The sequence below is a fragment of the Balaenoptera acutorostrata genome, chromosome 6, assembly GCF_949987535.1.
Source record: "Balaenoptera acutorostrata chromosome 6, mBalAcu1.1, whole genome shotgun sequence".
NCBI lineage: Eukaryota > Metazoa > Chordata > Mammalia > Artiodactyla > Balaenopteridae > Balaenoptera > Balaenoptera acutorostrata.
Window position 1 is genome coordinate 73,683,087 of NC_080069.1, and position 16,361 is coordinate 73,699,447.

At 39.9% G+C, this 16,361-nt stretch overlaps 1 protein-coding gene across 2 annotated transcripts in view; it reads right to left on the reverse strand.

Moving 5' to 3' along the window:
- The window catches only part of DOCK8 (dedicator of cytokinesis 8), a 224,329-nt gene that overhangs the window by 37,412 nt on the left and 170,556 nt on the right, over positions 1-16,361 (reverse strand). For both annotated transcript variants that reach the window (XM_007182233.3, XM_007182234.2), the window contains exons 28-33: positions 15,830-15,969; positions 10,026-10,195; positions 6,135-6,277; positions 4,051-4,233; positions 3,588-3,720; positions 2,534-2,621 (exon numbers count right to left, since the gene is read on the reverse strand). In XM_007182233.3, the coding sequence (XP_007182295.1) occupies positions 2,534-2,621; positions 3,588-3,720; positions 4,051-4,233; positions 6,135-6,277; positions 10,026-10,195; positions 15,830-15,969 (857 nt within the window). The remainder of the gene's footprint in view (positions 1-2,533; positions 2,622-3,587; positions 3,721-4,050; positions 4,234-6,134; positions 6,278-10,025; positions 10,196-15,829; positions 15,970-16,361) is intronic.

Genomic DNA, 16,361 nt, shown 5'->3' on the forward strand with positions numbered 1-16,361 from the left:
TGTTAAAAAATTTTTTTTAAAAATTAAAAAAAAATGTTTTCACGCTTAGGATAGGCTCTGTGGTCCCAAGCTGCTCTACATTTTTTCCTCATTCTCCAAATGATAATATTTGTGTAAAATAAGTGAAATTTAAAAGCTACTTTTTATTAATTTACTGGAGGTTTAGATTTAGAGTAAAGCTATCCAAAAGAAACATAATGGGGGCCACATGTGTCATTTTCTATTTTGTAGTAGCCACACCAAAAAACACAAAAAGAAACAGGTGAAATTAATGTTAATATATTTTATTTAACCCAATATATCAAAAAATAGTCAATGTGCAATCACAATAAAACTTACTAATGAGATATTTTACATTCTTTTATTTGTGCTAAGTTCAAAATCTGGCATGTATTTTTCACTTATAGTACTACCTTGGCTATTGTACTGGACAGTGCAGATCTAGAGTGACCTAATCTGGATTTTTTTTTTCCAAATTTTTTAATTGTGGTAAAATACACATAACACAAAACTTACCGCCTTAACCATTTTTAAGTGTACAGTTAAGTACATTCATATTGTTGTGCAACCATCACCACTACTAATTTGATTTTTAAAAAGCCATTTTTTTAAAAACGATGGTTCTCAAATTTGACTACACAAGAATCACCTAGGGAGTTTCACCACATACTGATTTCTGGGTCCCGCTGCTGGAGATCCCAAACTAATTGTCCTGGGGTACACCTGGGCACTGGGAGATTTAAAAGCTCCCCAGGTGATTTTAATGTACAGCCCAGGTTGAAAATGACTGCTCTAAAAGAAACAGAGCCAAAATAATTGAAAAGTGATCTGAAAGAAAAAGGTGAAAGACACCACTATTATAATTACAAAAGTTTTCCAAATAGCTTAATTTAGCAGTTACAATTTTACTATGTTTTCTCTTTTAAAAAAATCACCCCTGAAGATGATCAGAGGAGAATCATTAGCTCTGATTATGAGCAGCCCATCCCCTAGCTCAGGGTTGAGACTTGACCTGGAGGGGTTTGGTGCACCCTGCATGGAAAGTCTCAGTATTGTGTTGTTTCTGCAGCAAAAGGGAAAGGTTTCCCCAAACATCCACTCACACAGCCCAGGCAAACATGCTTTGTTAGGCTCTTCTTTTAATCTCATGGCGTAGATGGCCTAACCACCCAGGCAGTTCTGTGGCAACTAACTACATACAATATTTCTTTAATTTTTGGGGGGCGGGGGGAGGGTTTCATTGCCTGAACTAGAACTTATGCACTCTCAGAACCAAATATCTTATAAATCAGTTCAGGGAACTTAGAACAAGCATAAAATACCCAAACCAAATGGATATTATTCATAAGACCAACAACGGGGCCGTGCAAGTAACACATTCAATAAAAATATTTACCTCCTTAATGTTTTAAAATAAATTTGACTCCCAAAAGTCCCTAAGTGAGCCAGAATGATTCATTCTTGTGGTAACAACCAAGGTAGTAACATATTTATTTACAAAACAACATTGCTACTCAAGTCTGCCCCATCTCCCACCCCTCCTTATGATGGGTGCTTTATACACCATGGGGATACCCTACCTATGCCTTGTCAAGTGTGTGTATGTGTGTGTGGGGGTGTCTTTAGCCATATAATGTTTTGCCAGTGAACCCTAGGATTCATTAGGCTACCTGTTGCTAAGAGGAGCAGCAGATATGTGCTATCTATTCAATTTCATTTTAGCACTTATATGTCCAAATTGCTGCACATATAGCAATATGTATATAGCATATATTGCAATCCAAGCAGGATTTTTCTTCTTTCATTTCATTTTAGCATTGTTTTCTGATAATATATCATAATACACATCCATTGTAGGACACACAGCAAAGTATAAAAAGGAAAACATCATTTACACATATTCTCAGCACCCAAAGAAAACCATGGTTAATGTTTTGGTAAATTTCCTTCCAGTCTTTTAAAAATGTATTTACTATGTGTAGCTGGAGATTTAAGATTATACTCTAAAAACAAGTATCTGTTCTGCTTTGTTTACTTAACATTATATCATAAGCATTTCCCATTATCATTAAAATGATTTGAAAACATTTAAATGCCAATCTAATATTTCATTACATATTTCCCTATTCTTAAGCATTAAGAATGCTCCAGTTTTTTTACAATTTTATGTAATGCTGATATAAATGTCCCTAAATATACATCTTTGTACACATTTCTGGAGTGTAAATATGGATTGAAATGATGTGGTCTTGGGTACCCTGTCCTGCCTCATCAGCAGCTTTTCTTAAGCTAGCTGAGATTGCTAAATATTAGTTTTCTTTAAATGCTTATCAGTGTGATAAATGTTTAAGGAAATCATAACTCTTTATACCTTTGATTATCCTGGGTCCCTGGATGAACTGAATTTACACAGATAATGATGTTTCATTTTCTTACCCTTGGAAGGATGTAGTTGTTTCAGTAATACAAGTAGCCTGGGAAAAATAGTTTTGAACTTTAGGTAAAAGTAGCACAAAGTTGCTGAGTGACTTACTTATCTAGCTTCTCATTAGCTTGCCGCCAATGTGTCTGCTCTTTCCTCCATCTCAAATTTTCATTTAGGCCTGGAAATCGGTCATTCCCTAGGAGTTAAGAAATGCACGACAGGAATTTGATTAGCAGCAGCAAGATAACCAGAAGTTCCGGAACAAGCTCAGCTGAGAGGACTCAGCATCACTTCTCTGGCTAATTAGAATCCATGCTGGGTGCTGGTGGGAGACAAAGCCCACATCCAAGTCTGGGCTGACCTGCTCTTTGATTGACAGGCTAGAGCTTAGAAGAACACCTGCCCTTCTGGAGTGTCAGCAAGCACATTTCTCATGAACACGGGGTTCCAGTGAAATTGGGGGTTCTCCCTGAATTATTGAAAAGGAGAGTGTTTGTGTTGAATGAGGGTGTCCAACCACCACTGAAAAAGCTCGTCTCCTTCCAAGTTCCCTACCATGGTGTCCCATTGCTAGAAGGAGCTGTCACTCTGTTTTTCTTGAGCACAGTGACTAAGACTGAGGGTGCCTGAACACTTCACTCTATCCTACAGAGAAGAGCTCAGCTTCTTGGAGATCATTCCTAATGTGGTGAGATCCCTGGAGGACTGGAACACTCTGAGACCATTGCGAGGACTGGATCCATTCTAATAGTGCCCTGCATGATTTGAGAAGATGACCTTGGAACCAGAACTATCCAGTAGAACTATCTACATAGACTACTCAAATATCCCGGGGAGAAGTGTCAGCCTTGAGGGAGACACCATTAATCTCATCCTATGACTCACATTCTTGGACGAGACCTTTTACCACCAACAAGTTTTAAACAGAAGATGCCATTTGAGGACATTTCCAGGGTTCCTGTGATCTCAGGAAAGGAGCTTTCCCTTAGAGGAATGGGGCTAACATGACATACATCTTGCACAGAACCCCAGAAACTGCTTGTCTCTATTACCATAACGTCTTAAGAAAGTGATGGTGTCTACTCATCATGTGGGGAGGACACTCCTTCCCACAAAGGGTACAAAGCTCTGCTGACAGCAGGGAAGGGCCGATCCAACACACCTGGAGCCCGGCAGCGCCGCATCATCTCCCCTCTGGCCCCTTCCCCACGGAGCAAAGCCTCTTCCAGCCTGGCCTTGACATCCCTCGACTTCTGCAGAACTTGGGTACTGACTCTGTCAGAACTCTGTTTTCCCTGGATCGGACAGAAGCAGAAGGACATTAAGTTTGGTTAGATCTCTGTTCATGGGGAGAATCCTAAAGACAGAACACTTCATGGTGACATCAGCCAGTTTGGACATGTGCTACACAGACATGCCCCTAAGGCTGAAATCCTGTTAACGGGAATGAGGTTCTCTCTGAAGAAGGCAGAGATCCTTTGCCGGAGGAATTATCATAGCTAGATAGGTTATGGATATACAAATAGGCTATGGACTTTAATACAGAAATAAGACAAAGTTAAGGATGCCCCCATTGCCCAAACAGAGGGGAAAAGTGACAAGACAGGATAGAACTTGAGCGATACCTTGTATTCAAAACATGAGACACAGATGAAAAGGACATCTAAAATCCTGTTTAGTTGCATTGATGGCAGGTCAGCAATCCACTTCCTAAGAAGGCTCTGATCAGCATTTTTCATGATCCAGAGGAAGCAAATCATGAGGTTTCGGGTCGTGTCGGCATTCAGCATGTTGTACTGCTTGTAGGGCTGGAAGCAGGCAGATTGGGAGATCGACATAGGACAAGAGGCTGAGCAGCAGACACATTGAAAGGGATGCTATTTCCTAAGACACAGTAACTGTACTTTTCCTTGACGGGGATGTTTCTGGGAACTCTGCCTTCCTCCAGCTGGGGAGGCCGTGTTCTTTTGAGCTGGGCTGCTTTGCAGAGGGGCTGGCCCGGGGCAGTATTCTAACCAGGCTTTCAGCCAGGGCACCCTCTGTTTCAGGAGCAGTGTGGTCTGGTGGTCCGCCCTGGACCTTGACCATGCCCTCCCCCAACCCAATCTCAGTGATACACAGGGCCTTCCCAGCTGTGAGATCTTCAAGTATTATATTTCTCCTTCAAGCTGGCGACAGCAGGGTTGGACTTATAGCAGAGAACTACCCTGGCTGGTTTCCTGAAATACCCTAACTGTTCAAGATTTAGCTTCTTTGTCAGAGTCCAAAGTATAAGGGTCGTGAACTGCTCAGCAAATTAATCAAGTGCATAATTCAGTGGAGGCCTCTGTAATGGGACTTTAACCACAATTTATGCTCTCCTGGGGGGGAGGTGTAGGGGCTCAGGCTGTTTGCTTTCATACTTTGGCTGCTGCAGTGTTCATTTCAGAGTGCTGAGCACACTTTCTGTCACTCATCCAATCAACACAAAGGACAATATGTGATTCATGTGGCATAGCTAACATCCAACGGAATGTAGTGGTGAAGCTGCAGTGAGGTATTAGTTCATACGTGAGGGGAATGGTAGGTCTGGATGGGAATGACAGGGCTTACGAAATTACTTTAACTTTAGTTTTTCTGAGTATGGCTACAAGAAGAAGTGAAATCTTTAGATGTATTGAATATACACACAATATTATAACTTCATAGGAAATACCTTCTAAGAGGGGAAGGTTCTTGGGCTTTTGAGTTTCTCTGTTGGAGAAAAACAACAATGTAAAAGGCACACACCACCTCAGGCAGCTAACTTTGGTACGAAGTTAGGAAGGTGGAAGAGGTCATAAAGCACACCATATTTATTCAACTGTAGGATGACTGATGTCAACTCTCCAGTGTTTCTTTTCTCTTTTTTTACCTCCTGCCCTTCAACTCTCATGGGGGTGTGTGGGGAATGGGGAAGTGCTGGAGGGAAGAGAAGAAAGTCACCCAGCAAAGCAGAATTAGGTTGAGAGGCTGCCTTCCTAGGAAAGAACTGAGCTGAGTTCTCTGCAGATATGAACCCTACACTGAAATGCAAAGTTAAATTAAGCTGGAGGATGCAGCGCTGTCTTGACAAAAGGATTGTCAGAGCTCAGCAAGGTACAGAGGTAGATCCCACCTCAAGTGAATCAGAGGTTGTATTCCTGTAGGAGCCCCTCTTCAAGCCCATAGCGTCTGTGCAAAAGGACAGAGCCAAACAACTGTGCTTAGGCTCTCTTGGGGACCTAGAAAAGCTGAAGAAGCTTAAGACGCACCCTACCAAGCGACCGGCCTCCTTCAATCTTCTTTTTAAGGCAGACACAGAATGAATAATATACACATAGAATAAACACAGTGCCAGCCTCCCACCTGAGGGAGCCTTGGTTTGATCTCCTTTGCAATATCTCAGATTTTCCAAGTTCACCTTTCTTGGTTTTCTGAGCCTTGAACTTAGCACCATTGAAACTGCCTGAATTTGATCTGTGAGTCTCTTGCTGTTGCCAGAACCCTGCCTGTGTGCTGCCTCAACTGTGCCACTTCCCTTCTCAACGGCGAGCCTCACAGTGATTCCTTCTGGCGTCAAGCAATGAGGCAGAAACCTCACTGCCTGCTCTATGCTGGGTTCTGGTAGGTGAATTTAGGAACAAGCCCATTAAAGGATGGGAAAAGACACAAAATGAAAAATAAACGGGAGAAATGTGCACCAACATACCAGGGAAGACAGCATTGTTCCACTTGTCTTCAAATTAAAATTCCCAGCTATGGCTAGTGCCACATTCTGGTTAATTGCACTGGTCCCTTCTTGTTCTTCATCTGAGCCATTGGTGCGATTTTTTCCACTGCGGGCATCTGCAGCTGCAATTAAAATACTATTGGTCTTACCATACGATCCAACGATCATGTTCCTTGGTATTTACCCAAAGGAGTTGAAAACTTATGTCCACACAAAAATCTGCACATGGATGCTTATAGCAGCTTTATTCATAATTGCCACAACTTGGAAGCAACCAAGATGTCCTTCAGTAGGTGAACGGATAAATAAACTGTGGCACATACAGACAATGTGCTAAAAAGAAATGAGCTATTAAGCCATGAAAAGGTGAGGAGGAAACTTAAACACATATTAATAAGTGAAAGAAGTCCATCTGAAAAGGCTACATACTGTGTGATTCCAATTACACGACATTCTGGAAAAGGCAAAACTATGGAGACAGTAAAAAGTTCAGTGGTTGCCAGGGGTTGGGGGAAGGGAGGGATGAATAGGCAGAGCACAGAAGAATTTTAGGGCAGAGAAACTAATTTGTATGATACTACAATGCTGGATACGTATCACTATACATTTGTCCAAACCCCTAGAATGTACACCAAGAGTGAAACCTAATGTAAATTATGAATTTTGGGTGATTATGATGTCTCATTGTAGGTTTATCTATTGTAACAAATTCACCCCTCTGGTGGGGGATGCTGATAATGGGGGAGGCTGTGCATGTGTGGGTACAGGGGGTGTACGGGAAACCTCTGTACCTTCCTCTCAATTTTGCTATAAACCCAAAACTGCTCTAAAAAATAAAGTCTTAAAAAAATCTTTCTTGCCATCAAGCCAAAGATGGTATTACCCTATGTTCCCTACCCACTGCCCCATGTGTGACTGATACTTAGTTACTAAGGTCAGCACAGTAATTTTAAACCTGAAATTTAGCATTATTTATCTGCTATAGGAAAATAGCATCTATTTATCATCTATTTATTCCTGTTTATCATCTATAGGAAAAAGTAGGCAGTCTAATAAAAGAGACAAAATGTCCAGCACAAGATTAGGCTAGAAGTTAATTTTTCAAACTGTGAAAAAAAAATTCAAAGCTTTCATAACACTTTTCTATAATATGATATTTTTACTTCATTCATATATTTCAAATAATGACCAAATAGAAAGGAACCTATAATTACAGAATTAAACAAGTACCTTATAGAATAACAAGCTATTATCACAAATTCAGCAATAATTTATTAAATACTGAATGTTTGAAATAAATGTTAATTTAATGTATCCATGTAATATAGATGTATCTATATTTATACATAGGTCTAGATGTATGCAAACAAAATAAGGACCCACCATTTAAAAGGCTGGTTTTAAGATCATTATGAATCATACACACAGAAAGTATTAATATTTGTTTAGCAGTTCTGAGAAAAGTGTGTTAAAACATGTATGACTGATCCATTAAAAACTTGTAATTTTATTAGACCTGTCAACATTATAGTATTTTGACTTTCAATTTTTCATAAAAACTACAGTGTCAACAGTATTTTCACCTGCCAAACTTATAAAAACAGAACTCAATTTTTAAAAATAATAATTCACTATTGTTTTTAAGTCAGTTGAGTTTTTAAACAAATGGTGAAATGAAGAGCATGTGGCAATTATTCAAGACCTGATAACTTTATCAGGATTAATTTGAGGATATGTTCTCATTTCCCCTAAATGTGCATAGGGTCATGGTTACAAGACAAGGAGAGGAGAGGACAGAAACATTTGCTGCCAAAATGCTTTTATAGAAGTTCTCTCATTTCATCTTTATCACAACCCTAAGATATAGGCATTGTTATCACATTTTTACAACCGAGGAACGGAAGGGAAGGCATTAAAAGGCTGAGGAACTTTCCAAAGGTCATATATAGTAATAAATAGGCTGGAATTTGAATTCAGTTGTATCTTTTTAAAAAAATATACTATATTCTTATTAGTTTATCAATCGAAAGATTCCATATGTAACAGATGCACTATATTACCTATAATAATAGAATACTTACACTGTTTTCCCACTTGTCAGCTACATCATAACTATAAAGTTCAGTGCATATGTAAAGAAACCATTGAGACTTAAAAGGCTCAAAGACCAAGTGCTGAAAAGTTCTGATCCCAAGTCACTGATTTGGAAAATTCTAATCAACAAGGAAGCTTAGGATAATGCATGCTAATGTGATTCCCTGCTTTGGGAACAAACAAATCACAGGTCTTCAAGTGAAACTTTCTTGAAACGTCCAGGCAAAATCCTAGAAATGGTCTGCAAGTCACGTGCCATGCTCTGAATTGCATCTTTAAATCTTGAAGACAACTCTGCTCTCCATTTGCCCTCCAGTCAGGCACTGCTACAGGAAGCTCCACGCACCTCACCCTGCAGCCGGTTCATCTCGTGTGCCAAGCTTGCTTCTGTAATTTCCCTGCCCATTTTTTCTCTCATTTTATGAGCTAAAGAATTGTCACCACAAGGATTTTAGAAATAATTTAGTCACATAGGACACTTTGCATTTGGAGGAAGCAAGAAAACATGGATGGTTCTAAGATTCCGAGCATGATTGCTTCCAAGGATGCTGGGCTCAATAAGCATTCCTTGGGATCCTTCCTCAGTTGAGAGAACAAGCAAGGTAATTTTTAAGAACTTCCCTTTGCTGAGGAAAAAGCAAGAACCACTCTGAAGTGGTCAGAATTGTGTGTGTGTGAGTGTGTGTTGTGGGGAGGGTAGGCAGATGGGCTTGTCTTTCTCAGGTCTCAGGTAAGACGCTCTTTTTTGGGAGAGGGTAGTTTTGTTTGTCTACATTCCCTAATCCACACAGTAACATGCAAATAAACTCAGGAGGTACGCAAAGGCCTTTCAGACAATCTATCCTTTCCTCTTGTGGCCAAGTGGGAGATACTGACTTTCAACCTTAGAATGAGCCTCTTAGTGTCAAAGGCAAAATTTCTCTACCGTGGCAGAATCTCCTAATAGTGTCAGACACCATGCCTTTTTTTTTTTTTTTTTTTGCATGGTACAAGTGTTTAGACTCATTCGAGTCTGCTTCTTTCCTTAAAAGCTCATAAAAGAAAAAAAAAAAAAAAAAAGGAACAACTTTATTTCAAGGCATTAGAGCACGGATCTCCAAAAGAAATAATTCTGGGGCTTCCCTGGTGGTGCAGTGGTTGAGAATCTGCCTGCCAATGCAGGGGACACGGGTTCGAGCCCTGGTCTGGGAAGATCCCACATGCCGCGGAGCGACTAGGCCCATGAGCCACACTTGCTGAGCCTGCGCGTCTGGAGCCTGTGCTGCGCAACAGTAGAGGCCGCGTAGTGAGAGGCCCGCGCACCGCGATGAAGAGTGGCCCCCACTTGCCGCAACTAGAGAAAGCCCTCGCACAGAAACGAAGACCCAACAAAGCCATAAATAAATAAAAATAAATAAATAAAATCCCATCTTAAAAAAAAAAAAGAAGACTAATTAGAAAGTCCCTTTTTTTTTAAAAATAAATAAATAAATAAATAATTCTATTATTATCTTATCCTTTGTGGTGTATGGTCTATAATGTTCATCATATACCAGCAGACCAATGAGTGAATGAATAAACAAACAGTTTCTAAATGAAAAACATATACAGGGCTATGTGCCTTAAAAAAAAATACACTTATTGGGGCCTATGTTAAAAAAGTCTGGAGAGCTCCAGTGTTGGGAATTGCTCACACAAACATATCAGCACTGGAGCTAGTAACAGAAACCTCATTTTAGTGGGGCATTTGGCAAGAGCTCCCATCAATCTAAAGAAGGAAACAGAAGGCATTGTTACCTGTAAAGTCACAGAGCTGAGGCAAAGCATCCAAAATGATACCAACCAAAGGCAGGTAAAGGGCAGCAACTTTGACCTTCACCTCTGGTTTGACACAACGCGGGTCCAGGTCGTGAGAACTGAGCAGGCTGTGGATGGCACTGACAGCTTTCCTTTGCACTTTGCTGATCCTATTGGCACCACACAAAAAGCCAAAGGTTATAGTGAAGCGAGGTTGACCAGAATGCTCCTAAACAATGGGGTGACGACGTGAAAACCAAGCAAAGTAGGGTAGAGGCATACAGAATCCAGAGACAAACTGCCTGTGTTCTAGTCCTGGCTCTGCTGTTAGCATAATGTTTAAAGTTCATCATGTTGTAGAATCAGTACTTCATTCCTTTTTATTGTTGAATAATATTCCATTGCATAGTCAGATCACATTTTATTTATGCATTCATCAATTGATGGACATTTGGGTTGTTTCTATTTTTTGGCTATTATGAATTATGAACGCTGCTATGAATATTTGTGTATAAGTTTTTGTGTGGTTATAGGTTTTTTATTTCTCTTGGGTATCTACCTGAGGGTGGAATTACTGGATCATCTGGTAACTCTATATTTAACCTTTAGAGGAACCACCAAACTGTTCTCAACAGTGGCTACATCACTTTACATTCCCACTAGCAGTATATGAAGGTTCTATTTTCTCTTTGCCAACACTTGTTATTATCTATCTTTTGTATTACAGCCACCCTAGTGGGTATGAAGGTGCTAGGAACTGAATGTTTGTGACCTGCCTCCCAAATTCATATGTTGAAACCTAATTCCTAATGTGATGGTATCTGGAGGTGGGGCCTTTGGGAGGGCTTTAGGTCATGACAGCAGAGCCCTCATGAATGAGATTAGTGCCTTTATAAAAGAGACCCCAGAGAGCTCCCTTGCCCCCTTCTGCCATAGGGGTGACACAGCAAGATGGCCATCTGTGAACTAGGGAGTGGGTCCTCACAAGACACTGAATCTGCCAGCTCCTTGATCTTGAACTTCCCAGCTTCCAGAACGGTGAGAAATAAATTTCTGTGGTTTGTAAGCCACCTATTCTATGATATTTTTGTTATAGCAGCCTAAAGGAGCTAAGACAGAAGGGGTTTTTAACTGGTTTTGATATACATTTCCCTGATGGCTAATTATGTTGAAAACCTTTTCATGTACTTATTGGTCATAGCTTCATTGGAGAAATGTCTATTCTGATCCTTTGCCCTTTAAAAAACTGAGTTATTTGTTCTTTTATTATTGAGTTGTAAGATTTAAAAAATATATTTTAGATACAAATCCCTTATTAGATCTATGATTTGCAAATATTTTCTCCCATTCTGTTTGGAGTCTTTTCACTTTCTTAATGATGTCCTATAAAGCAAAGAAGTTTCCATTTTAATGAAGTCTAACTTATCTCTTTTGCTGGGTGTATTTTTTATGTCAGATCTAAGAGACTACTGCCTAATCAAATTTCATGAAGATTACCCTTAAGATTTCACCGAAGAGTTTTATAGTTTTAACACTTACAATTCGGTCTTTCATCTATTTTGAGTTAACTTTTGTATATGGTGTGAGATAGGGGTCCAACTTCATTCTTTTGGATGTGGATATCCAGTTTTCTCAGCACCATTTGTTGAAAACACTATTTTTTCGCCATTGATTTTTTTCGCACTCTTGTTAAAAAATCAGTTGACTATAAATGTAAGGATTCATTTATAGACTCAATTCAATTTCATTAATTTACATAGATCTATCTTTATGTCATAACCACACAGTCTTGACTACTTTTGCTTTGTAGTAAGTTTTGAAACTGGGACATGTGAGTCCTCCAATTTTGTTCTTCTTTTGCAAGATTGTTTTGGCTATATTGGAGTCCCTCGAATTTCCACATGAATTTTAGTATCAGCCTGTCAATTTCTGTAAGGGCCAGCTGGAATGTTGAGAGGAATTGCACTGAATTTGTAGATCAATTTAGGGAGTACTGCCATCTTAACAATATTAAATTTTCTGATCCATGAATACGTCATGCCTCTCAATTTATTTAGATCTCTCTATTTCTTTCTAAAGTGTTTTGTAGTTTTCAGTGTACAAGTCTTGTACTTCTTTTGTTAAATTTATTCCGAAGAATTTTACTCTTTTGATGCTACTTTAAGTGGAATGTTTTTTTTTAAATTTCATATTGTTCATTTCAGGGGTATAGAAATAGTTAGTTTTTGTATATTGATCTTATACCCTGCAACCTTGCTGAACTCACTTATTACCTTTTTTTTTTTAAAACAGTAGGCCCTTGTTGGTTATTTTAAATATAGCAGTATGTACACGTCAATCCCAAACTCCCAGTCTATCCCTCCCTCCCACCCTTCCTCCCAGTAACCATAAGTTCATTCTCTAAGTCCGTGAGTCGCTTATTACCTTTAATAGTTCTTTTAGTGGGTTCTTTAGGATTATCTATAAACAAATCATGTCATCTGTGAATAGAGATAGCTTTACTTCTTCCTTTCTGATATGGATGCCTTTTATTTCATTTTTTTGTCTAACTTCTCTGAGTAGAACTTCCAGTACAATGTTGAATAGAAGAAGCAAGAGTGGACATTCTTGTCTTGCTCCTGACCTTAGAAGGAAAGTATTCAGTTTTTCACCAATAAGTATGATGTTAGCTGTGGGTTTTTCACAGATGCCTTTATCAGGTTGGGGAAATTCTCATATATTCCTAAAGGGCATGTGAAGTGTCTTTTTTCAGGAAGAGTTAATGGATTTTGTCAAATGCTTTTTTTTCAAACTTTTTATTTTATATTGGAGTATAGTTGATTAACAATGTTGTGATAGTTTCAGGTGTAGAGCAAAGTGATTCAGTTATACTTATACATGTATCTATTCTTTTTCAAATTATTTTCCCATTTAGGTTGTTACATAATATTGAGCAGAGTTCCCTGTGCTATATAGTAGGTCCTTGTTGGTTATCCATTTTAAATATAGCAGTGTGTACATGTCAATCCCAAACTCCCCAGCTATCCCTTCCCCCCACCCTTCCCCCCTAGTAACCACAAGTTGGTTCTCTAAGTCTGGGAGTCTGTTTCTGTTTTGTAAATAAGTTCATTTGTATCATTTCTTTTTAGATTTTGCATATAAGCGATATCATATGATATTTCTCTTTCTCTGTCTGACTTACTTCACTCAGTATTTATTCACCTATTGAGATGACTGAGCAGGTTTTATCCTTTATTCTCTTCATATAATGTATTGCATCAGCTGATTTTCAGATGCTAAACCAATCTTGCATTCCTGGGATAAATCCTACCTAGCCATGGTGTATAATCCTTTTTATATGTTGTTGGGTGCAGTCTGCCAGTATTTTTTGAGGATATTTATATCAATATTCATATTTGTCTGCAGTTCTCTCCTGATGTCTTTGTCTGCTTTTGCCATCAGGGTATCGTTGGTTTTATAGGATGAGCTGGGATGTGTTCTCTCCTCTTCTATTTTTTTGGAAGAGTGTGTGAAGGATTGGAATTAATTCTTTAAACATTTGGTAGCATAACACAAAGATGCTAGATAATTTCCACATTCTTGAAAACCACTATGGATTTAATGACATGTGGATGTTTGTGGATACCCCCAGGTAAGGGGGGTTCCAGAGAGATCCATTAGAAACTAGACCTGTGGCTCCTTTTCAGGAGTTCAGGTACTGAGATGTGTCCCACTGGCCTTGCGCCTCATATGGGCAGGTGTTGGTGAGTCTACTAATTACATTGGCAGCAAAAGGAAGTACTGATCAAAAGGAAATATTGTCAAAGGATAAGATGTTTCTGAGATTTTCGCCCACATGGTAAAGTCCGTGATGGTATTTTTAATGACTCTCCAGGAGAGTAACTGACAACGCCGCAATCAGGGACTACTGTGTTGCCAAAGGAGTGACACTCTTAATTAGTTTCCTCTGGGGGGTAGAAAAGGTACCTTGTGTGTATTTGTGTGTGTGTGTGTGTGTGTGTACATGTGTGAAGAATGTAGCTACCTGATTGAACATAATCACATCATGGCTTCTGAACATACTCTACTCTGTTGCTAGTATTTAAAATAACAGCAACAATTTTAGGAGGAATCAAAACAGATGTAAAGGCTGTTTCCCTAGACATTTCACTAGAAGAGAAATGGAAAATAGAAACTACCGTTTATGAAAATACTAAAGAGTACTTTTAGAAATCACGTAAGTCCGTGCTATTAAAGGACAATTAAGACAAAGCATGTGTATGTGTGTGTGTGTGTGTGTGTGTGTGTGTGTGTGTGTGTGTGTGTGTGTATGAAGGCAATTTTCTTTGTGCATAAGCCTCCTCAGTGCCTTTCAGCATATTTGTCAGGGCACTTTGTGTTGCTGTGGAAATTTATGTTAGCTACAGAGTAGAAAGTTCTACTGAGAAAATTGAGAGGAGTTTAGTTAGGGTTGAGAGAAGACGACGAAATTGAAGCCTTGGAAAATGAAGCTCTCTAAGGATACACTTGGCACCTGAATTTCTGGAAGGAGGCAGAATTCAGAGCTAAGAACATCAGACTTTCCTCAATGACCTGCTGGGCAACAGAGACCTACATTCACTTAGGCAATATCAGTATGAGCAAAGCGCTTAGGACACATTTGTTACTGAAATTACACAATCTTGTGCTCCTGCAATTGTTTCATACAAGGATGTCCTGTTTTTGTCATAAAATTATAAGCACTTCGAGAGAACTTGAGAATTTCCAATGAGACAAGAATCTATAACATACAGCCATGCTGCCATTAGTCAGCATACTCTATTCCAGAAAGTTCTTTAGCAGAGGAAGGAAGAATGTAGGCATTGTAGGAGTAAGTTCCCAGGCAGGGAGATGATGTGGTATAGGAGGGTGGGCCTTGAGGAGGGACTCTCAAGACCATGGCTCTAGACTTGGCTCTACTATGTAGCTTTTGGCAAGTTCCTTCAATTCTGTGGGCCTCATGTGAACACCAAAAGGCCTGAACCTAAATTATTTTCCAATCCTAAGGCTCCTTGGATTTGAGCCCCTGAATGGTGAGCTCTCTGGGGGCAGGGGATTTTGTCTGTTTTGTGCATTGAAATATCGCTGATATATTCCAACACTCAACTATGTCTGCCCCACGGTAGGCATTCAGTAATTGCTGAATGGAACGTGTAGTATTGTGGAAGGCATTGTCTGCTTCTGTCCAGTCCTTTGGGCTTATGGAGCAGAGGAAAAGAAGGAAAGAACAGAAGTCCCAGTTCATTGACTTCAAGTCCAGATATCGCCACGTGCCTATAGGTGATCAGGTTTATAAGCAGTGAAAGAATGTGTAAGCCCTGGACCTGTGGCCTCTCTCTTAGACTGGGAAGGTCTTTTTGCAAGAAACCTAATCTGGACACGGGGCAACTACCTTCTCATCAGTGGCCACTTCCTTTGTCAGCACGGATCCAAATGGCACCTGGCTGTTGCCTCTGTGTGCACACATCACCCAAGGCACGCACTAAAAATAGTGCTCCTGTTTCTACGGAGCTCACGAGTCAAGCATCCCTGGGAAACCCAGTAGAATTGGAAACTTCCTCTCAGAGAATAGGAGGTTGAAAAGAGCTATTTTATGGTTTCTCTCCCTACGCCATGCCTTTCCACATTCCTATAGCAGCATTTTCTCTAAACGTGGCTGCTTCTACTCTTTGGAACTGGTGAATGGCAGAGATTTTCGCCAAGCAAGAGAGGCTGAACTGCAAACTTTAGTAAGGGGCACCTTTTTTTTTTTTCTTTGTGTTCCATTATAAATGTCTGAAACATACCCTTCCCCTTCGGCATCCAGGGCGGCGGCCAGCTCGGTAAAGAGAAGCCCAGTGAGGAAGTGCTGCTGGCGGTACTCTGGTGTCAGATCAAACATGCTGGCAATCTTCTGGTCCTGGAAACTGGAGCAGGAGCTGGAGTTCTATAGAAATGCAAGGAGCAGTTCTATGAGTGACAAGAACTGGAATTAAAATCATGATGGCTAGTATTTATTGAGCACATGCTATGGCCAGGCTCTGTAGGCACAATGCAGTGAAGCAGGTACCGCTTGTGTCCCCATGTGACAGATGAAGAAACTGAGACTTAGAGCATTCACTCTGCTTTCCCAGCAAAGAGGATTAAAATTCTAGGATCACATTTGGACAGGGAAATGGGGACTCTATCCAATGTTATGGCTGTGAGCAGGTGATTCCTCTGTAACAAACTGCCACCTTTATTTAAGGCTCCTGTTACACTTCTGAATATGGCTTACATACATTGTCTGAATTTTGCTGGCCTGGAAACCAGAAGCAGCGTCAGGCAGGGAAGTGTCAG